This window comes from Dermacentor albipictus, chromosome 1, assembly GCF_038994185.2.
Source record: "Dermacentor albipictus isolate Rhodes 1998 colony chromosome 1, USDA_Dalb.pri_finalv2, whole genome shotgun sequence".
Lineage (NCBI taxonomy): Eukaryota > Metazoa > Arthropoda > Arachnida > Ixodida > Ixodidae > Dermacentor > Dermacentor albipictus.
In genome coordinates this window covers 122,299,546-122,323,960 of record NC_091821.1, presented here as the reverse complement: position 1 = coordinate 122,323,960, position 24,415 = coordinate 122,299,546, and the positions used below count along the sequence as shown (strand labels likewise).

At 47.3% G+C, this 24,415-nt stretch overlaps 1 protein-coding gene across 3 annotated transcripts in view; it reads right to left on the bottom strand.

Moving 5' to 3' along the window:
* The window catches only part of LOC135904818 (calcium-activated chloride channel regulator 1-like), a 91,351-nt gene that overhangs the window by 44,403 nt on the left and 22,533 nt on the right, over nucleotides 1-24,415 (bottom strand). For 2 of the 3 annotated variants that reach the window (XM_065435799.1, XM_065435800.2), the window contains exons 8-9: nucleotides 22,256-22,495; nucleotides 21,231-21,518 (exon numbers count right to left, since the gene is read on the bottom strand). The exons of the other annotated variant lie outside the window; for it this stretch is intronic. In XM_065435799.1, coding sequence (XP_065291871.1) covers nucleotides 21,231-21,518; nucleotides 22,256-22,495 — 528 coding nt within the window. The remainder of the gene's footprint in view (nucleotides 1-21,230; nucleotides 21,519-22,255; nucleotides 22,496-24,415) is intronic. 3 annotated transcript variants of the gene reach the window in all.

Here is a 24,415-nt window from a genome sequence, read left to right as displayed (position 1 = left end):
ATGAACAATAGAATCAGAGCAACACTCGAGTTCAGTCAACCCAGAGAACAGATTGGTTTCAAAGAGGTATTCAACATTATGGATCAAATACATGCCACAAAATCAGATAACGGAGAAATCTGCGGAGTACAACGAACCTCTCTATATGGCAAAATTTCGCGTATGCAGGTACGCGCACATAAATAACCAAAGATCCAATAGCTGGTATAAGAATGCGAAGCAGAAGTTCGATGCTTGAGTGGTGAGGGCAGTTAGTAAAGTCCTGTGGCGCGTTAAATTGGTGTGGATCGTAGGCGTATCTGTTGAAATGCGTTCTCTGACAAAAAAAAAAATCACCTGCGATTACGATACTCCCCAATGCTAGTTTTCAGGGCAGTAGTTTAGCTGTTTTGAATTCGTGATACATTGTGGCGAAGAATTTGATTCTGAACGACAGGATCCTCTCAGTGACGTCGCTGAGCCTCTGCTCGGGCGGCACGCTTAGCAGCAGCGGCACACGAAGCATTTCCACCGGTTGCGTCGTTCATTGATCAGTAAGAAAGCGTGAACACAGGAACGCGTGGTTTGCGTGGAGTGCATTCTTTAGCGGCGGCGGCGGCGGCGCAGGCGAAGTAGCGCATGCACAGTGGGTCCGAAGCCCACGCCATCGCTTTGTTTCCATATACGGTATCGGTAGACGCGCTCGCCGCATGCCTGGTTGTCGCCGTGAAGCACGTCTCCTGCGGCACTTCGCTTTCTTCCTGACCATTTAGCCATACTCTCCTCCTCCGCTTTCCTCCTCGCACCGTCTTCGCTATCGCCGTCTTTCATCCCCCGCTGCTCTCCGCGTTCGCTCTTTCATCCTTCGCTGTGCTCGTTCGCTCGGTTATGTCGAGGGACACCACCGACGCTCGACGCAGGAATCTTTTTTAGAGTTTTTTTAGAGCGCAAATCCTAGGCGCCCGTTCCTGCGGCGAGCGTCGGTGGCGTAACCAAGCCAACGAGCACAGCGAAAGATGAAAGAGTGAACGCGGAGCCTGCGATGAAAGCCGTGAGCGACGATCGGCAGAGAACAATGAGAGTGGCCCCTTCAGTAACGTGCACGTCGGAAACTGGTGTCATGCAGATCCGCCCGACCGCTCGATGCGCACTCGTATCTGGTCTGAGCCAGACCGCTCGCTTTGTGCTATCGTCTGTTCGCGTCAGCTCTCCCTCTGTGTGTACGTGTCTCTCTCGCTTGTTTGGTTTGCTTGGTTTGGTCTCGTTCGCGCTTGTTTCGATTGCCATGGTTTTCGATTGTTTTGTAAGCTGATTGTATGCACGACGCGAATTGCGTAGTACTCTCTGGAAGCCACGCGGCACGAGCGAATACACTGCAACTTTCGACGAGTCACGTATAAAAGCCGACGCGCGCTTGATCCACAGATCAAATTTTTGACGATTTCCGACTCTGCTACACGTCTCTCCCAAATTATTTGCCTTAATATATCGCGAAATGGGAACACGTACAGAGCTGTGCTCAAATTTCGTGTTAAGTAGTATCGTAATCATCGGTGAATATTTAGAGCTGTGTTCGCAAAAAAGAAAGATAGAACAGCAACTATACGCCTCCCATTCCGTTCCCCTGACGTATTATATCACGATAGCGATTGTTGCGATAACGAAAAGAAACTACCCAACCTTTTACGACGCCCACAATTGTCGAAAAGCTTCAAAACAGACCGGCATTCAGTTGATGGGAGGTTCCGCCAGATCGGAGAAGCAAGTACGCACAGGAGCCAAACGTTGAGCACAGCACACTTGAGACCAAAGCATTTCGCGAACAACGGGGAGCAGCACCAAGTCAGCAAGCACCCGTCAAACGATGTCGCGACAACAGCAGCAACTCCTCGATGCACGCTCTGGCACCTCACAAGATAATTGAATTGTATTCTGGGGTTTTACGTGCCAAAAACACGATTTGATTATGAGACACGCCGTAGTGGGGCACTTAGGATTAATTTTGACCGCCAGGGGATTTTTAACGTGCCCCCAATGCACGGGACATGGGCGTTTTTGCATGTCTTCCCCATCCTCACAAGACAAGACGCTACAACACAATGCACAAAACACGCGGAATGCGCCGAGCAGACAGCTAGGCTTGCAATTTTGTAATACTTTTCGAAATAAACGTGCAGCGCTAGTGCAGGTACTACACTTAAACTAGAGTGTACTAGAACCATATTCTAGAAGACTCCCACTTAAGCTGTCTGAACAGGCACTGCACTCTGTTGCACTCGCACGGTGCTGCAAATGAACCAGTGCAGAAGATGCAGCCAAATCAAACACACTTTCGCGTTTTCATAAGTCACGCCAGTAACGGCAGAACCGCCGAAGATTTGCCCCCTTTACAGTTTGGCGCGTTGACATTCAGCTGTTGCCGCAGCCGTTCACACACTCCGAGATACCACACCGCGCAGGGCTTCGTCAAAGCCGGCCACTAAGTCGAGATCCGGGAGGCGGGCAAGCCGCTTCCGCCTCTGCACGCGTTCACGAATGAAAGCCTGCATATTAAATTAGACGCGCTTCTCCGACCCAGTTCTCTTTCCTCTCGAATTCTAGGGTGCCTCGATGTGCGCGCCTACCCACCCGCCGTGCGCGGTGGCACGTGCGCAGCGAAGCGCCCTATCGATGGATGGGTGCTATGAGCGTCCTTCGGAACCGGGCGGGTGGTTGCCCCACCAAGCTCTTGCTGTTATATTGCCCAATGTCGAAACATAGGTTAAAATCTATGTTAAAAGAAAAACCTATGTTAAAAGAAAAAACCCATGTTAAAAAGAAAAGAAAAGGAAAGGAAGAAAAAAAAAACCACGATGAATTCCCATAACCGAACTTCCTGAACCCCTATTGGGAACTTCGTTTTTGCACGCCTTCGTTTGTCGTTTCCCTACTTTTTTCCCACCAGTCTTCCAATCGCCTCTTAATAATCTCCATTGCGGACATGTTTACTTTCCCCCTGCTCTCGCTGAACCCAAGGGCTTCAAGGAGGCCAGTGGCGCCTCAATCGACCGTTCCATCAAGACATGCTACATCATTTCCCTAGCTTTGTCGCACCAAGTACATTCTTCTTCTTCCTTCTTATATCTCGCCTTATAGGTGCGTGTTCTAAGGCATCCTGATCTCGCTTCGAAAAGTAATGAGCTTCCCTTCAAGTTATCATAAATTGTTTCTTTCCTGATTTCGTTCTTTCTTCTTAAGTAGTTACTCATGGCAGGTTTCCTTTCCATTGCCGCCACCCATGATATTATTTCAGCCTCTCTGACTTTCCGCTCGACGTTCTTTGTTGCTGTGTTGCTCACCCTACATGCCGCGTACCTGCTGGTAGCTTCCTAGTTCTTTTCCTCCACTGTGAATTAATGTTTTTTCCTGTACAGATACCTCAACACTCTCCCAGCCCATTTACTTTCTTCTATATTCCTCAGTCGTTCTTCATAATCAATCTTACTGTGCGCTTCACTCACTTCAAAACTAGTCCAGCCCATATCACCGTGCAAAGCTTTATTTGTAGTCTTCCCGTGAGCGCCCAATGCGAGGTGTTCCACTGACCTTTGGTTTCCATGGAGTCCTGATTGTACCCCTGACTTCAAGCAAACAACCGTATTTCCAAAAGTAAGTCCTGGAACCATTACACCTTCCCACATACCCCGGAGCACCTCGTACCTATTGTATCCCCATAGCACTCTGTGATTCATTATGGCTGCATTTCTCTTCCCCTTTAATGTTATTGTGTTTTCCTGCGTTTCCATATATCTATTGCCTTTGTTTACCCTTATACGAAGGTATTTATATTATTTTACCCGAGGTATTTCCTGGCCTTGTAGTGGCACTGTCTGTTCACTCTTTTCACTGAATACCATAACACCTGATTTTCGAACAATAAATTTCAAATCTATATTGTTGCCTTCCTGTCCACAGATATTCGCCAGACGTTTCAAATCACTTTGCTTATTAGCTAGCGACACAATATCGTCCGCATAAGATAAACCAGGAAGCTGCTGCTCTACTACTGTACCCGCATGTTTGTATGAAAAATTAAACCCGCTCTTACTTCCTTCCAGCGCCCTCTCCATCCTCACCATGTACATCATAAACAGCAGTGGGGATAAAGTGCATACCTGCCTCAGTTGCTTGTTGATATCAACTTTCTCCTCGCTCCTCATCCCTTACCATTCAACGGAAACGGTATTTTCTAGGTAAATCTCTATCAAAAGCTGCATACAGTCGTCGTCAAAGCCTTCCCCTTGCAGAATATCCCACAATATGTTGCGGTCTACGTTGTAATACGCTCCTCTAATGTCCAAAAAGGCCACATATAACGGCCTCATTTCTACTCTGGATATTTCAATACACTGAGTAAGGACATATAAGTTATCGTCCAGACACCTACCTATTCTGAAACCATTCTGAAGTTCTCCCAAAATGCCATTCTTCTCCGCACATGCTTGCAGCTTTAATTTAATTGCCTGCATTGCTAACCTGTATATTACCCATGTAATGGTCAGTGGTCTATATGAGTGAATTCTGTCTTTCTGCGCCTTACCTTTATAAATTATATTCTTTCTACTTTGTCGCCAAATGTCTGGTGTTCGACTACCTTTTAAGCTTTTTTTCTACTGCTTTCAACAGTGCTTCCTTACTTTTTGGACCTAGCCTAAAAGGAACCTCGTCTAGCCTTGTGGCTGTGCGCTTCGGAATTTTCTCTTCGGATTTCTTCCACTTGAAGTTTGTCAGCACCAGCTCCTTTTCCATCTGGTTCTCTTTCATGCTCTTTTTTTTCCCCTGAAGTACAACCTCGTCATTGCCTTCGAAAAATTCGGCTGTTATGCTTCGGACGTAATTTAATGCCGCGACTCCTCCAGTTCGCTTCCGTCTTTGTCTAAGATATGTTGTTGTATTGTTCCAGGCTTCCTTCTTGAGTTTATGTGGTTCCAGAATATTCTAGGTGCGTCCTTCTTCTTCTCACGTATTTCTGACCACCAACGTTCACTTTCACCTTTTGTCTTTGCATGAACCAGTATTTGTACCATAGATTTTTCTCCCGGTATATTTCCCATTTTCTGGCTACTTCATCCTGCGGTAACTGCACTTTTCTGCCTGCCTGTGCTCTCGGGATGCGTTCTGTCGTTCGGCAGTCACTTCTCATACCTCCCTGTTCTACCAGCTTTTCGGCTTCTTTTTTCTTTTCCAACGAGAATGTTGCTTCTCTTTCGGTATTTCTGCCGTTGTTACGCTTAGAAGCTCAGTATATTCCTACTCATTGCTCGGCCATTTACCAAGTTCTTCCTCGAATCTTGTGACTATATTTGTTATTTGCTCAGCGTTCAAATTTGGACTGGCCATTTAGTGCTCCTTGCTGTCTTTCCCAACTGCATATCCCATTTTGGAAATGATGCGTTGATGATGATGATGATGAAATGATGCGAAATGATGATACCCTTCCTCGTCAATCACCATTTCTCAACTTATCATGAATTGCTTTTGTCATCAGACAGTAATCAATGGTCGATTGCCGGTTCCCCACTTCCCACGTGGTCTGCCCGTCCCACTTGTGCACTGTATTCACGATAACGAGATTATGTTGCTCACAAAGATCTAGCAATGACTACCCTTTGTTGTTGGTATAGCCTCCTAGATCCTGTATGTGGGCATTCATGTCACATAACAGGATAATTTTGGCAGAATTTCAGACCCTTAACATCGGCACTTAGACAGTCCAATAACTGTTGATTATTTGCAATTAGTTCCAGTCCACAAATACGCTACGCCCAGCCAAGTTTTCTTTCCACTCATTTTACATTATAACGAAAGGTGCTTTTGACATTTTAAATTTACTCTTTTCCATTTGGCTCCCTGATCGATGAGCATTCCAACTCCCCCTCCCTTTCTTTCCGATTTAGTTCTGTTGCACCTTTCCCAAAGAAAATTCTCAATCACTCGCGGCTCTTCCGTGCCTCTAAGGTGCGTTTCTGTAACTGCATACGCCCCTATTCATTCTCTATTTAACTGCTCCTCCAATCTCCACCCACTTTTTCTTTCTTCTGCCGCGCTGCATATTTATGTAGCCTATTGCATGGCGAGCTCTCTTTCTTATTTTCCTCCTTTTTCTCTTATTGATGGCGGTGCTATACCGAGGTTCCCCTAGAAGACCTTCTTCATTACTACCTATACTGGCCTCCTGATTGCCCGTGGGCCCCCCAAAAGAAGCAACCACGAGATCAACCAGTCGCCAGCCCACTTTTCGTTCAAGCCTGTGATTGAAGTGGATGCCGTCTCGTTGGAAAACACCCCACCTTCTCACTTCCGTATAGCCGTCCGTATTGTCCGTATAGCCTCATTAGCAGCCGCTACGGCTATTTGTACGTTACTGCCACGTACAGGCACCGTGCACACCACGATCTGCACCTGTGGAAACAGGTCGCGCAAGTCATCTACCCCCTTCGTGAAGCGCTGGGCTAGTCCTGTCCCGTTTCTGCTTAGGACGTCATTTAGCCCACCTGCTACTATGACAAGGCTGCATCCGTGGGCGTTTTCCGCGAGCGTTGCTTTTGCTCGCTCCATGACATCGGCCAATGTCTATCCTGGAAATATCCCTACCGCCATTCTTTTGTCACCTTTCACCCTCTCCACAATTGCGTCTGAGCACCTAATCAAGTTTGAGTAGCCGGCGATAATCACCTTTTCATTCTCTCCTACTGCCGAAGTCTCTCACTGGTTCCCTTTGTCATCGATCCTTTTCTGTGTGATTTAGACTTGACAAGGGGCATTGAACCCTGCGTTTCCTTTGTGGCAGCCTCAAGGTAGGTGCAGCTCTTTCCAACTACATCCTCCCCACGTTGCACGCTTTCCACGAACTTTGCTGACACTCCCTGGCCTGTCACGTCGGGAGACTGCGTTCCATTGTCACGACCATTCTCGTTCACGATGGAGTCCCTGTTCAGCTTTTCCTCGGCTGCTTGAAGTATTTTTTCCGCCGCCTTCCGTTCATCACGCTCCATATCTAGCACATTTTTGAGCTCTTCGACCTGTTTGACGAGCTCATCCCGGAAAGCTTAGCATCAACGTCACAGTGTCTGCTGATTGACTCCATTTCCTCTCCATCCTCATCCGTTCCCTCGTCTGCCTTGAGGGACCCCCGCACACTGCACGCTTTACCGTGTTTCTTACGATGTGTTGCAATTGGCTTTTTCTAATACAAACACCGCACCTTTCTGAGCACGTGCCTTCTAGCAAAGGCTGATACGCACAGAATCTAAATCCTTAAAATGCTGGAAAGTAATTATTACCAATGTTTTAGAAGCAATAAATGCCGCACAGACTTAAGGTATATGACACGTGTTCACACGTGTTCAAACACGCGGCCCCGCTCTCACTGTCCTACCAACGCAATATTCCTAATACTAATGCACACACACTACACGCACTCATAGCGAATAGTCTTGCGATTTCGAAACAACTATTTAAAGGCTATAAAGACTTAACGACCCGCACGGTTGCACGCGCTGAAACACGTGGCGCGAGAGGACGCTCTGACTATCCTGCAAAACCAAATATACACGAAACACACCCACGCACACGAAAAACAAAACTATCCAATTACTATTTAAAGGCTAAAAATCAGCAAATCAAACACAGAAGCACGCTCAAATCATGCGCAAAAAACTTGTTTTCGTTGCCGCTACGAAGCCCTGAAAAAGCACGTCCGTCCGCCACAAACATCCCCAAACGTCGTGGAACTCATCGAAACATAATCGAACTCAAGCCCTCCATGCCATCTGGCGGAGGACACGGAAGTTAGATGGCACTTGGCGGTGGCATGGCATAAGGCTATAGCGATACAGAGACTCACATTCCACCCCGTTTACGGCTACTTGCATACTTTTTCTTATTATATCACCAGTTGCTGACTATTGCTACGTATTCTCGGCATAACGAGGTATCATTTAATACCATGGCCATGTTCATACAACTACAGGAAATCTAACCGACCTCTACGTTCTAGAAGTGTTTACCAGGTACCTAGATCACAGATACGCCAAATCCATTTGAAATCCGCTAAGAATACATTGTCTTTAAACAAGTCGCATGGCGCTAAATCCGGCGAGTAGGGAAGATGTTCTGGCAAAGTGATGAAACTGCGTGCCAAAGACTCACGCACTATTGATGCAGAGTGCGCAGCGGCATTACCGTGGTGCAGAATACAGTGCCCCTCTTTCGACAAATTCGGTCGCCCACGGCGCCCACGATCTTACAGACGCTTCAGGACCTCCACGTGGAAAGCTGCATTGACACTTTGACCCTTCAGGTACATATTCGTCATGCACAATTCCATGGCAGACAAAACACAAATCAATATATGATTGATTTTTGATAACGGTTGCACTGTCGCCTTTCAAGCGGGAGCACACCCTGCTAAATGCTATGGTTGTTTGTGCGCGGAACGTTTGGGAGCACTGCAACCACGGCGTGCAAGCGGGCATGTGACGTGGTATGTTTTTTTTTGTATTTTGCATGCAAGCGGGCATGTCACGTGGTATGCTTTTTTTTTATTTCGCCGGCATCTGCAGTAAGCGGAAAAAAAACTAATGCGTAGATCGAATGTTATAAACTGTTTAATCGGACGTTTTGCAAACCACTCTATAACTTTCTAATTGGAATTTCTTGCCTAACTTCGTTGCTTCAGAAGTTGGTTAATTAGTCGACTAATTATGCAATAAAACAGAATACAAAAGATAGGGTGACTTACTCCATACAATAGTAAGCAACATGCCTTTTGTCACGTCGTCTTAGAGTGCATCAGCATATTTTAAAGCTCTGGCTAAAGTTGCAAATCATATTGACCGCGAAAAAGACGGGGACATAGGAAGAAAACACATAAACAGCACGGGCGGTAACTTTCAACTGATTTATTCATAGCAGCCAGTGGGCATATATAGGCAAAAGGAACATGCGCAGATCATGGCAAACAAGAATGCACATCAGCTTATCGTGGCAACCAATTATCAAAGAAATCTATTTCCGCTTGAAACAACCTAATGGAGGTATCGCTAACACAATCTTCGCCTTTCTTATTTATATGGTAAGCCTCCATCAGTTCACGTGCAGTCTGGTCATGGCTTCTGCCCAGAATCTTAAGGTTACCGCCCGTGCTGTTTATGTGTTTTCTTCCTATGTCCCCGTCTTTTTTGCGGTCAATATGATTTGCAGTGTCAAGAATGGCGGGCTGTGAAACAAGATTGCCACACAGTTACGACAGGGCGACACGACGCGCACCTCTCCCTCTCCGTCGCTGCAGCTGGGAGGCGTTCAAAGAAGCGACCTTTGCGCTGGAATCCGCCGCCTTCCTCCAGCCCCTTCGACATTGTGACGGAACTAGTTCGGTGCGTGAACAATGATTCCGGAGTTCCCCAACGCGGAGCTGATTTGACACGCATGGACAAGCTGCCGCGGGAACGGCGTATTTTTGTGCTTCTCACGGTTCGGAGTGGCACGGAACAACGAGCGACCCTCGATCGGCAACGATAGTTCCCGGAACGGCACCCGCCAACGCCGTCGTCGGGCATCAGAGCGCGGTTGCCTTTGTGTACGTAAACTGTTCTGCAGAGCAGCGGCGCGTTGGTGATGAGTAAACGAACAGTCGCCGCGTCGTAGGACCGGCGGATCGAGTGTATAAAAACTGTGGTTGTGCGAATGCTGAGGACACTTCTCTTGAGCAGTCATGTTAGACTGAGTCACTTCTCTTGAGCAGTCATGTTAGACTGAGTCACTTCTCTCATGCAGTCCTGTTGGACTAATACTTTTTTTCTCAAGCAGTCATGTTAGACTGATTTAATTTCTGTAAATAAACCCCTTTTCCTCGTTCTCGATGAGAAACAGTTCTTCACTTCATCAACGATCTCAGCGTAAATAAGTTGGACGACGGCATGGGCCAGCTACCTCCGAATTCATGCCGTACTCCAATCTTGGCAAAGGACCACGGACGATGGGATTGAGCCCCCAATCCTGACAACTGGCTGACAGCGGTGAGATGGACTTTGCGACATGGTGCTGTATCTGCGGTGAGTGCTTGGTTTTTGCTTTGACTCTCTAGGCTTCATTTTGTGGTTGTTCTGTTTAGAACAGTAGGGAAGCTAGATTGTTGTGTGTTAGCTAGGTTGTGTTTTCCTAGCTAGATTTACAGAGCAGAATCAAGGCAGTAAAGCAGCAGTCATGGAGTTAAGGACACTGCTGAGAGACGAGTTGTTGATTGTTGGTGAGGAACTGGGCCTAGATGTACGCAAGGAAATGCTCAAATCGGAATTATTGGAGCTAATTTCCAATCAGGCCAGTGAGGAAGATATTGAAATGGGAATGGAACTTCTCAAAAAGAGAGAGAAACGGGAAAGAGAAAGAGAAGAACGGGAAAGAGAAAGAGAAAAGCGAGAGAGAGAGGAACGCGATAAAGATCGCGAGTTTCAGTTAAGGAAAATGCAACTTGAACTTGAAAGCAAACGTTTGGAGTTGCCTCAAGGAAGTGAAGGCGCTCTGGGTCGATCAAGTGAGGCAGAATCGTACCGCATGGACAGGCTATTAAAGCCATTTGAGGTCGGGACCGACATAGGCTTGTTCCTAAGCAATTTTGAAAGGACTTGCGAGAAGATGAACTTCGGCCCGAGTACATGGCCACAGCGGTTGCTGTCTATGTTGCCGTGTGAGGCGGCGGAAGTAATCGCCAGACTGAGTGTGCAGGATGCATATGATTATGCAAAAGTTAAGGCTAGTCTCCTGAAGAAATACCGCCTTTCAGCCGAAGCTTTTCAGCAAAGGTTTAGGAGCACAGGCAAGAAAGATAGCGAGGGCTATCCGGAGTTTGCGTATAGCTTAAAGGCCAACCTAGTCGAGTGGCTTAAAAGCGCGGAAGCGTACGACAGCAGAGACATGATCATTGAATGCATGTGTCTAGAGCAGTTTTACAAAACCATCCCCCAAGCTGTGAAACTGTGGGTGCAAGACAGAGGTAATGTAAACACTGTGGAAAGGGCGGCTGAATTAGCCGAAGAGTACGCAACCCGTAGAAAGTTGAACGCCGAGGAGGGAAACTGGGACGGTCGAAATGGACCGCGGAAACCATTTCCGTTCAAAAAGGGTGCGCAAACTAGACGATCAGAGCCTGTAGACATGGCGGAAAAGCCCGCAGAAAAGAGCGAGGAGAAACTTAACGGAGAAACCGCACAAAAAGAACAGAAAAGAAAATTCGAATCTGTTAGACCAATTCGCTGTTACAAATGCCACAAACTGGGACATATAGCTGTAAACTGCGAGAAGTCTAGCGTAGTTTTTTCCTACGTGGAGGAAAAAGATGAGAATATGGAACTTTTAAGTCCATATCTCCACGACCTGCAAGTTAATGGAAAACCATGCCGAGTGCTAAGAGACAGTGCCGCCACGCTGGACATTGTCCATCCGTCTTACGTGATGGTAGATGACTTCACCGGAGAAGTAGCATGGATAAAACAGGTTGTAGAAGAACACAGCGTGTGTCTGCCCATGGCCAAAGTCAAAATCAGTGGACCATTCGGGGAGCTAGAGACTGAGGCTGCAGTTTCCAAATTTTTGTCACTGCAGTATCCCTACATCTTTTCAAATCGCTCGAATCAGTTACTGCGTGACAGAGGGCTCAAACTGGGAGAGGGCATAGTACAGGCATTGACCCGAGGCCAAGCTCGTAAGATCGCGGCGCTTTCGGCTGAAAATGCTCAAGCTCCTCCAGCGGAAGCAGAAAAGGGGATAACTTCAATACCCGAATCCGAGCTAGGCCCGAGGGACAAAAGAACAGTTGAGGAGAGCCTGCCAGCTGACCAGCTCAATGAGAGCGTAGCACTAGAGTGTCAGAGTTCTAGCCTGCAGGAAGAGCAAGCAGACGCGCTCACAAGCGAGACAGGGTCGTTATTATCACCGGCCTCAAAGAACTTTGATCAACTCTTACGCGTGGATAGAGAGTCACTGGCAGCTGAGCAAAATAATGATGAGAGCTTAGCAAAATTACATGACACAGCTAAAGAAGGCATTGCTAGGCGCAACGTAACGATACATGAGAGAGGAGGATTGTTGTATCGGCATTACAGAGATCGAAAGGGTAGGATTTTAGATCAGTTAGTCATACCTACTAAGTATAGGCAAGACCTTTTGAGTCTTTGTCATGGAAATGGGTGGTCCGGCCACCTAGGCATAAACAAATCAAAGGAAAGATTGCTTATGGAATACTACTGGCCTGGCTGTTTCAAAGACGTAGAAAACTTTGTAAGATCATGCGACGCCTGCCAGCGTTCTGGTAAACCAGGAGAGACTTGGAAAGCTCCACTGAAGGTAGTGCCCTTAATAACAGAGCCTTTCAGACGGCTTGTAATAGACACGGTAGGGCCTCTTCCAAAAACAAAATCAGGCTACAAGTACTTGTTTACCATGCTGTGTCCGGCTACCAAGTTTCCAGAAGCAATCCCTTTGAAAGAGCTCAGCTCCACCGAAGTAGTAGACGCGCTTTTGACAGTGTTTGCACGAGTTGGGTTTCCAGCCGAAATTCAGGCAGATCAAGGGTCAGTATTCACGAGCGCACTGACTTCCACATTCTTGCAAAAGTGCGGGGTAAAGTTAATACACAGTTCTGTCTATCACCCTCAGTCAAACAGTGTAGAGAGGTGGCATTCGGTGCTTAAGCGAGTTTTGCGTGCGCTCTGTTACGAGCACAAGGAGGACTGGGAGAACTGTCTGCCGGCAACTTTGTTTGCTTTGCGAACGGTTCCACATGAGGCGACAGGGTTCTCACCAGCAGAACTAGTGTATGGGAGGACACTCCGGTCTCCACTGAGAATGTTAAGAGAGATGTGGGAGGAAAGAGGGGAGAGTCCAACCGTGGTTGAATACGTGCTAAATTTACTGGAGCGGCTAAGCGCAACCCAAGAACTAGTCGGAAAGAACATGGCACTAGCTCAAAAGAACGCCAAATTCTATTATGACAAGAATGCGAGGCTTCGTACGTTTAACGCCGGAGACCAGGTAATGATCCTCAAACCTTCAAGAAAGAACAAGCTTGAAGTTCACTGGGACGGGCCCGTTGGAGTGTTGCACAAACTTTCAGATACTAACTATGCTTTGAGAATGCCCGGTCGCAGGAAGGAAGTGAGGATATATCACTGTAATTTGATGAAGCCGTATGTAGAGCGGAGCGGAGTCGTTAACTATACCGTCAAAGAGCCGGATGGCACTAGTACCAAGTTTGACGAATATAGGGCGACCTCCAACTCTGAAATCGGCCTAGAAGAAGTAGTAGAGCACTCGGTAAGCTCGCACGCTCTAAAACCCGAGCAGCTAGATGAGCTAAAAGGGGTGTTAGGGGAATATCTCGACAGATTCAGCGATCGGCCGGGTAGAACCGAACTGATAACGCATGAAATTGAGCTGACCTCTACCGAACCAGTAAGATCAAAACCTTACAGGGTGTCTCCAAGACAGAGAGAGATTATGGAGGCAGAGATACAGCGCATGCTAGAGTTGGGAGTTATTGAGCCCACTGAGAGTGACTACACGTCACCGCTAATACTCGTAGAAACCCCTAACAAGGACCCTCGTCCGTGTGTTGACTACAGGAAGTTAAATGGCATCACTAGGGATCAGCTGTACCCGATACCCAACATTGAGGAACGAATTGAAATAGTTAGCGCTGCTAAATACATTTCAACTATAGATCTCGTGCGGGGGTACTGGCAAGTTCCCCTTTCAGAAAGTGCCAGCCGCTATGCCGCATTCATCTCGCCTGTAGGCACTTTTCGCCCTCTCGCACTCAGCTTCGGGCTGAAGAACGCGCCGTTTAGCTTCTCTAAGTTAATGGATATTGTCCTAAAGGACTTGCAGGAGTTCGCCTTACCTTATCTTGATGATGTGGCCATTTTTTCCGACAGCTGGGAACAACACGTATCGCACCTCAAACAGGTGTTCTCACGGTTGAGGGAAGCCGGCTTAACGATGAAAGCGGAAAAGTGTAGGTTTGGTTGTTCGCAGGTTACTTATCTGGGCCATGTTGTCGGTCAGGGCATGAGACGGCCGGCTGAGCTGAAAATAGCGACGATTGGAGATTTTTCTCAGCCGCGCACGAAAACGGACCTTCGTTCATTTTTGGGACTTGTGGGGTACTATCAACGGTACATTCCGAATTACTCGCAATTGGCAAGTCCATTAACAGACGCCCTCCGAAAGGGAGCACCGAGTAACGTACACTGGGATAAGGACAAAGAGAACGCTTTTCAAAGTTTGAAAACGCTATTGGTTTCTCGCCCTGTGCTTCGCGCGCCAGACTACACAAAGGAATTCATAGTTCAATGCGACGCAAGCGACAGAGGTATGGGCGTGGTACTTAGTCAGGTCGGCGACGATAACGAGGAGGAGCATCCTATCCTCTACGCCAGCCGTAAACTAAATGTAAGAGAGGAAGCCTACAGCGCTTCAGAGAAGGAATGCGCTTGTTTGGTTTGGGCCGCCCAGAAGTTGTCGTGTTACTTGTACGGAGCGAAGTTCATCTTCGAGACCGACCACTGTCCTCTGACGTGGCTCAATCAAATGTCACACAAAAACGGCCGCTTGCTCCGATGGAGCCTCACTCTCCAAGAGTACAACTTCTCCGTTAGATATAAGAAGGGAAAGTTGCATAGCAATGCGGATGGTTTGAGCAGGCTTATTTGAATTCTGCGTTTGAGGGTCCCGCCTAAATTTTAGGGTTATTAGTGTTAGCTTTTCTTTAGGCGAAGAAAATCCCCTCTCATTCAGCAGAAGTCCCTCCATTAATTGCTGAATTTGTCAGCAGGAATTTGCTTCAGAAATTGGCATAGTGAAACGTAGCATTTTTTTTGTTTCTGCACTTATGTTGTTGTTGTTTTTTTTTTGAAGCCTAGCGAGTCTAAAGTGAGAGCCAATGCACGTCATCTCGGCGCAGAGCCGTGTTGTGGGGTTCATTTTGCAGTTGCCTGTCCTTGTTGGATGTTTTGGGGCGGTGACATCAATGCACAAGTGGTCGCTGCGAGCCAAGACATCAATCCCCCCCTGACCAGCAGCCGTTCTCTTCCTGCCTAGCGGTTGTCAGCGCTAGACAGTCGAGACTTTCCGGGCCATGGAGGCGCTGTCAAGAATGGCGGGCTGTGAAACAAGATTGCCACACAGTTACGACAGGGCGACACGACGCGCACCTCTCCCTCTCCGTCGCTGCAGCTGGGAGGCGTTCAAAGAAGCGACCTTTGCGCTGGAATCCGCCGCCTTCCTCCAGCCCCTTCGACATTGTGACGGAACTAGTTCGGTGCGTGAACAATGATTCCGGAGTTCCCCAACGCGGAGCTGATTTGACACGCATGGACAAGCTGCCGCGGGAACGACGTATTTTTGTGCTTCTCACGGTTCGGAGTGGCACGGAACAACGAGCGATCCTCGATCGGCAACGATAGTTCCCGGAACGGCACCCGCCAACGCCGTCGTCGGGCATCAGAGCGCGGTTGCCTTTGTGTACGTAAACTGTTCTGCAGAGCAGCGGCGCGTTGGTGATGAGTAAACGAACAGTCGCCGCGTCGTAGGACCGGCGGATCGAGTGTATAAAAACTGTGGTTGTGCGAATGCTGAGGACACTTCTCTTGAGCAGTCATGCTAGACTGAGTCACTTCTCTTGAGCAGTCATGTTAGACTGAGTCACTTCTCTCATGCAGTCCTGTTGGACTAATACTTTTTTTCTCAAGCAGTCATGTTAGACTGATTTAATTTCTGTAAATAAACCCCTTTTCCTCGTTCTCGATGAGAAACAGTTCTTCACTTCATCAACGATCTCAGCGTAAATAAGTTGGACGACGGCATGGGCCAGCTACCTCCGAATTCATGCCGTACTCCAATCTTGGCAAAGGACCACGGACGATGGGATTGAGCCCCCAATCCTGACAGCAGTAAATACCAACTAGGCCAAACTGAAGTTCTTCTGGCTAAAGTTGGCTGGGACAGCCTGTATACATGGTGTTTTTTTGTCTGTTCAGATTTTTTAATATAACGGCTATGAGCGTAGCGAACGTGGCGTTATTGCTATGGAGTTGTATGGCGAGGCGGGCATACTTGGGCACTAATAACGTGAGTTTCACGAGACTAATTTAATAATATTCGAGAGGTTCCTTTACTAATCTTCAGGGCAGTTATGTATATTGCAGATTTAGAGGCAGTCATATTTTATGTAAAGCTATTTTTTAATGTTAAAAATCGTATCTTATTTGAGATATTCATAACGAACTTTCAAAGCTCCATCCAGGCAACCGAGCGCGCCGGGAGCGCACGAAAGGAGGCCTCGATATATAGTTTTATATAAATTGGAAGCATTAATTAATTAAAAATAAATTGGAAGCATTAATTAGAAAAGCCGTCAAGGCTGCGCTTGATCTGCCTGTGACTACGTCAAACGATATGTTGTTACGACTGGGTTTGAATAATAATTTCGATGAAATTGCTGAGGCTCAGGGTACGGCACAGAGGGAACGGTTGCTAGGTGCACCAGCGGGTAGGTATATTTTAGAGTCAATTGAAGAATCAGTGGCTGTGTCGCACGATAGGGCGCCCCTACACGAGTTGAACGTGAACCTTAGGGCAAATATCATGGTTCGTCCGTTTCAGCGGAATGTGCACCCCGTGCACAATGTAGGGAGGCGGGTCGCAAGAGCTAGGGCTTTGTTGCGAGAGGCAAAGGATCAGGAGGACGAGTCTGCGTTTGTTGACGCCGCATGGATTAATGAGAAAAAGGCTTATACGGTGGTAGCAGATGGAAAAGGGAGCGTTAAAATGCCGCTTCCATTTATACCAAAGGTCCGGGGGTCGCCGAACAGGTGGCTGTTGCTCTAGCACTAATTGATTCAATAAGAGTTTAGGTGTTTAGTGACTCACGATCTGCGATTAAAGCCTTCTCGAGTGGACTTGTTGCGGAACCGGCTAACAGCTAGACTATACTGCAGGGTAGGGATATCACTTCGCATACAGTTACTTTGCTCCCGGTGCTCATGGGGACAGTGGAGGGAGCCCCGCATAACCTCAACGAGGTGGCGCACAGGGAGGCACGAGGATTAGTGTGCCGTGTACTTCCTAAAGGGGCTGGATCTCCCGCTCCTGAGTACATGGACCAACTGTTAACCTACAACGAGATCACCAAGCACTATTACTTATGGCGCAGGGCATTCCCCCTGCCACATTCTAAATTAAATAGGACACAAGCGGTTACATTAAGGCTTCTGCAGACACGAACGTTCCCTAACCCGGTCATCATGAATAAAATTAATCCGAACTGCGGGGTTCCATTGTATTGTAGTAAGTGTGGCGGTTTGTTCAATTTAGAACACATGCTTTGGCGCTGCTTGGCGTTGTCCGGTGATGGTTCTCGAGGTGAACAGTGGTGGCAGCGGATGCTGCACAGTGAAGTGCTGGCGGACAAACTCAGGGCTGTCCAGAGGGCCCGTGTGAGGGCAGAGGGGCTCGGCCTGTCTGTGCCGACGTGGGAGGGGCCCGCATCAGTCCCAGACTAATCCCTCAGGACCTAAATAAACTTATTCATACCATACCATACCAGGTTTGAGATATGCTCCATCAAATTCGCTGTGAAAATGCAGTATTGTTCCACTTACTTTTTTTAACACAATGCTCTTTTATGCATTGAAGCACAAAAGTAATTGGAACGCCCATGTATTTCGTCGCACACTTTGGGAAATAATATCTCAAAACTGGTGTCATCCCTGAAATTAATTTCAATTCAAATGCATTCGTCTTGCAAGCTCACCGGCTACAATTCGTAAATTGCAAAATGCAAATTGCAATTGCAAAATGCAATTGCGAAATGCAATTGCAAATTAAATAAACGATTGAGAAGGAAATTGTTTAATTTTTGTTAATTACTTGAATATGTGTTTCGAATATGTGTTTCGTATCTAGGGATACCACTGTTTACCCGAATGTTGCTGCCTGATGTATGGTCTTATAGGAGGTCTCACTCTGAGTCTTGCGACTTTGAGATCTTCTTCTGTATTTATGCCATATGCAATGTACTATATGTACTTCGATAATAAAAATCTTGAATCTTGAATTTTGATTTCTCGTGCTAGTAGTGTCCGCCTCTGAATAATCACGCCCAAGGACAAGGATTATGCTACCTGCTACAGGAGATTTGTAAAAATTCGAAAAACTTAAAAATAATCACTCCGTATACTTCTTCATATATACTGGTGATATACACTCGTTGAAAACATATGTGCTTAACGTCGTGGCGTACTGGGACGAAAAGCGTGACGAACGAACACGATCGGCCTATTTTTTTAACTCGCAACTATTTTTTCGCTGTAAGCTTCTTTTGCATTCGGCCTGCTACTAGATGCGACCGTCGCGATCAGATTGTGGTCAGAAGCGGAACGACACAGCAGCGAGTTTCATGCTTTCTTAATCGCGAGCACTGTGGTAGACGACTGATGGTTAAGTTGAGAGACATTTACATTAAGCGCTCACCAGACGTACATGCCGGCATCGGCGTCAGTTCGTGACTGATTAAGTAAAGTGTGGCTATTTTTATGATTGTTTTAAGAAAGAAAGGAAAGGGGATTATTCTGCTGGCTGTACCCGGGACGGCTTACAGGTGAAGAAGGGCTTGAAGGGGCGTGCGACTAAAAGGGAATGCAAATTGCAGGTATAAAAATAAAGAAGGGCCCGCGAGCCATCGTGCATAGCGTGAGATACTAGAAACTTGATCAAGGGCCAGTGTAGAGGCGTTGTTGAAATGGATACACAACTTCACATCGCCTTTCCCAACCACCCAGTCGCGTACGCTGATATCTGGCAGGGACAGACATGGGCGCCTCTGCGCGTCTCCCCTCGCGGGGCCTGCAGGCAGACGACAGTGGGGAAAACTTTATTTTACGAACTCGTTCGCTTCCAGAAGCTTTTTGTCCACAAATACTTGTCACTTCTCCCAAATCAAACGCGATCTGATGCTGATGGCGGCGTGTACGTGTGGTTAGCGCTTAAGGACAGAAACTTTGGCGATTTGGTACGCCTTACTTTTCTGGCGAAGAAAAACGCGAGCCAAGCCCGACTACGGCAAAGAAAAAGAAGAACACAATTTCTGTTTTTCTTGTGCCTTCGTAGTAGTATAGGAGACATTCTGGGAGAGGAAAATGGATAATTGGCAGTGAAAACGTTGCAGCTACATAGCGTGGCTGTTTCTCTTGAGAAAAAGGAAGAACTCAATAAATGCAAACTCAAAGCTGAAGTTAAGCGTTTGAGTATCGGCGTGGCATAAACACTCAACGTGGCGGTCGGGGTCCTTGAATAAGCATCGCTTTCTTTAAGTATATATGAACAAATTCGCAGTTTCACCCGAAATATTTATAGCGATAGCAAAGTATCAGTCTATTACACAAAGTAAAACTCGTACAGTAACACGGGCAGTGTAAGCTGTAGTCAATATTCACATAATTAAACAAGCTTGAAATAACGCGCCCAAAGACACAGATTGTACAGAGTTCACTCGATGACCGCGAGAACTCGCCGTCACACACGGGCGTGATCAGGGCATGCAGCGGGGAGCGTGCGTGCTTGTTCCAAAGTAAGCGTTCCGCGTTGCCGCTCGCTCCCGTCAGTCTTCCAACTGTGCCGTGTCTCCAAAACTCGGCAGATTACGTCATCTCCAATACTGGGGGCGCGGGAAGACAGCGAGCATGAAGCCGTCAGCCTTCTCGGCCCGTCCTTGCATACTCGCCTGGCACTCGCAGCAAATCATGTGACCTCATAGCACACGGACGGGTGTTTTTTTATCGTATTTGCACGACCCAAATAGTTCCCAGACACAAATGTGGGGACTTTTTGCTGGGGAACCTTGCCTCTGTGGGGACTTCTTGCTGGGAAATCTTGCTCCTTTGCGCCTCAAAATGTGGCTTTGCGTATATTCAGAGGAGGACGACGCGCTTTGCTTCGTCGGCAGCCTAAACTTCCGTCCAAGCGGGATCACAGTGGCCGATACATAGTCTGTAATGGCGAAGCATCCGTTTTTTTTTTGTCGTCAGAGGTTGACCGTGTCACTGGGGCGTACGTAACATCAGGTTTGCCACTTCGCAATGCGTGTTCGGCGCTTTGCTAGTGCCACGGTCGTCGGCGACGGGAGGAATACGTGCCACATGGGCATGCTCTGCCTATGCACCAGCCAGCCATGAACAAGAAGTTCAGTGCAACTTGCAAAGAATTATTTTACGATAAAATGAATGTGCACTAACAACGTGTCATTATGCATTGGTCTGCGGCCGCTAAAGCGGCTTCTACCTGACCACCAACTCTGGCGCGCTTCACGCCGGGTCGCTTCGTTCCCCTTGACAGGTACTCTCCGTGTCGGGCCTGATGGTGAAGCATAAGTAAAGAACAACTACTGCAGTAGTCAGTGGGGAAAATGATAGAATAATGCATAAAAAAAACTATCTAGGTGATAGCTACGCCACGAAATACGGACGGAGAGCAGGCTTAGTACGGAGTACTTATGCGCTTTCGCGTACTAAAACTTAGCTAGGGGCAAACGGAGCAAAGCGCGTTCTCCTCTGTAGTGCTGTAGTACCTAGAGAAACGCAGATTCCGAGAATCGAAAGTCCCCAGATGTCTTTGTCGCAGCTCACGCATGCGCACGACGCTCAGGCAAATACGAATAAATGTATCCAGGCACACGGTGCGCGTGCTTGATTACGGGGCATCCAACATATGGCGCGCAGGAAGACGCCGCACATTAAACCATCGGTCTTCTAGGCTTGCCCTCGCATGCTTGCCCTGGCATCCTCCGCAGATCACGTGACCCTAACACGCGGCGCGCGGGCCAATAGGGCTCGACAGGCTGCAGGCCGCGCGGGCCGTGCCTCGCACTTGGGACGGCACGGTAGTGGTGACGGCGACGGCGAAGACATGCCTCGAGCGTCTGTATTATTGCTATTGCAATGAATGCTTAACTGACCATTTTACAAAATCAGATATATACCAAACTTCATAATATCTGGCTTGGGGCTTTGTTTTTTACCAGACAAGCTCAACACTGACAAAGGACGGAACAGTACACGGTACTTTAGTACTGTACTGTTTATAAGAGGTGCTATGCTATCCTGCGGTTTTAAGAGAGAGCACGACAGTGTGAACAACACGCGGGCAGCCCATATTCTTGCCTTGACCACGTCTCCGTCAAGATCTGCCGTCGCGTGGTGCGTCGTGTGTAGGGCCAGGTCGACCAGTGCCGCCATGGACTCCTGACTGGCAGCTGCCGGCACCATGAAGAGAAGATTGGCCCGCAGCACAGTTGATCTCCAGGCCGACTGCTGGGGCGTCGCAGCCGTGTCGAACAGGATAAGGACGAGCCGCACCGTGTCGATCGCGGCTAGCGCCTCGACGACTGCTGCCGTGACCGAGTTGCTGTGCAGCAGCGCGATAACCGTCGTAGCCTCGTTTTGCGCCACCTGTGTTCCACGAGAGAATATTATTGCAGTGATCTCGTTAGACGTCGACGGCCACCTAATGCGCGTGCACGCTGGGCACATAGTCTAACGGACTAAGCTTGTCGCTTTCCAGTCGCTGGCTGCCTGACCCGCAAGAGACGCCCAAAGCGAGATAGGTCTGTTTGTTGCAGAAAAGTTTCAAATGAATGTATATGTGTTAACTCATTTTAAGCATTCGAGGTGAAGGAACGAAGGGGGGAGGGAGGGCAGGTGTCGATGCAAGTAGGAGGAACCATTGCAACTAATGACGGTTACATTGTGCAACAATCGCGTTTTGTTTTAAGAAAGTTCGCATCTTCGCTTGAAGGGCGAAACATTGATAGCGATAGCAAGGTATTAAAAAAAATATTACACGAAATAAGGGTGCTATTTTTGGGCATTATAACTTGTGTTAAACATTTGGCGTTAGATTTAGGATTTCTCTTTCAAAGACATGACTTCCCTACGGCTCGGCTTCAATTTCGTAATTGCAACATGCGCCCTAATGTTAATAATTAAAAAGGCATCTTGTGATTTTTTTTATTAACTAGGTGAACATTACGATTTCTTATGCATGTCATTTCCCCTCTTCCAGAAATCCGTCTGCAAATGCGCAATAACGATAACATAACATAACGATAGAAAATGCAAGTGGTGTGCACATGCAACTCTCTGATGAATGATACGCTAAATAATATAGCCGATGGTCGGCTACATACCTTCGGAATGATTTTAACAAAGCTGTCAACGTCCGGGCTCGTGCAGTTGTACTTGACACTTCGGTCCAACTTCCTTAGGTACTCCCACCTTGCTTGCCACGTAGTGTTCCCGCTGTCAAAGTCGGTTTCGGTGGGCGCGGTGATGTTACCACCGTCCAGAAGCACTACGTTCCAGTGTGAACCACGCGGTGCCGCGTAAAGAAACCGCCGCAACCCCTCGTTCATAGATGCCATGATTTTCTGCGTTGGGAAACACGCAAGTAAAACGCAAGCACGGAAAGTGTTTGATAGCAGCGTTGAGCTCATTTATGCAGTATGCTAGAAGCTGATATTTTTCGTAGAGCGATATGCTATACAGCCCAGGGACTGTATAAAGAAAGCAGTACCATGGCAACATTACACGTGGATTCATATAGCTACGTCCTTTCTTCTGTCGTAAGTATACTCGGTGTGACTTCTTTCTGTGATCGCCATACGTTCGCCAGCTTTCTATATATCTCTTGTCAGTTCTACTGAAACCATTACCCGTTTAAGCTTTTTACGCTTATCGAAAGCAACATTCGACGAGGATCAGAAAATGTCCCGTATAAGAAAGCGGTCCGCAGCACCTTTAGTGGAACCTCTACAAACACCGTGCGATTAGTAATGCTGTTTCAGTCGTAATACTTGACGATCATAGCGTAATACTTGACGATCATAGTCACCGGTGGTGGCGATAACATGGACTGCCTGAGCCATCGTCTTTGATAGGAAGTGGTCCATATGCTGGCAGGTCTGTCATAGCGTACATCGCGCATCTTTCATAGCGTACATTGCGCAGGCCATTCATAGGAAAATCTCCTCAAAGCTGTCCGCCGTGTGAAACAGCTTTGAGGTCAGCGGTTAATAGACATGATGACTGCCCTTTTCCTGTGAAGAAAAGAAAAGCGAAAGAAAACAAGAGGAAGAAAGGCTTTAACTATGGACTAGCACTCCAACCTCGCGATCTGCTCTGAATCGTGGCAGCTCTTGTTACCTAAATGAAGATAACGTGTCTAGGTATGAACACACATACACGGTGTTCCAACTATCATGCACCAAGATATTAAAATATGCAAATGCCACTTATCTGGGCAGATCAAGGTAATGTTGTTTGCCGTCGCTTGGAGATACTCAGATTATATTATTTCATTCCGCCAAATTGCATAATTAGTCTTAATTAATTATAAACTTCCCAAATATTATAGTTAGATTAAAACTCCCGATACTGCTTTCCGTTGCTTAATACGTGCTACATAAAAGTGTTTTTCTGAGAGTGCCCGCGAATACGCGCAAAACTGCGGCGCGAGTGGCCGCTCGAGGTGCAGCTCAGGCATAGCTCAGGCACAGCGGCGTACTGGTTGCGCTGTCCCACATGCGTGCTGCAGTTTAATTCAGTTTAACTCCACTGTACTTTCAGTGACTGCTGTTGCTCCTGCAGCTCGATTGGGGCTTCGCGAAAGTTTTCCAGCCAAAAGGGCAGACGGCGACAGCTCAGTGAAGTAAGAGGGAGTGTGGGCTTTGTTTTTATGTGCTCAGCTATTAACAGGAGATTTCTCGAATTTGTGTAATTGTAGGCGCTTTGTATAGGGTTTAGGTGATATTCCTGTCTGTCTATGAGGCAGCACTTGTGCAAGCGTTTTGAAGAAAGCCAGGATAGAACATGACTCCTTATGGAATGCCGAAAAATAGCTGTATTAGTCTGAGATCTCCACTCACGGGCGCTAAAACAAATGTCACACGACATCTACCGTGATTTGCTCAGTGTCTGTACTACGTACTGTTTTTAGTCGATACTAAGAACTGGAAGTGATTTTTGCACAAATCGTTGTCTATTGTTTGCATTTATGCGATCGCTGTGTACCTACGGTAAATATGATAATGAAACAGGAAGTATCTTAAAGTTGTGTTACGAGTGCTCACTTTTACGAAATGATCTAACGTGTTCTCTTAGAACCAGGCGCCTTGTTTCATTTTTATGAAAAGAACAAGGAATTCATGGGAAGTTAAGCATTGATGAGGTAGATTACTTCATTTCCTGCAGGGCAGTGTGGCCAACGAGCGCGAGCAACTTTAGCTGAGTATTGACACAAAATTTTTGTGTCTGGCTTATTTTGCTCCATTAGATATCTGTCAACTCCG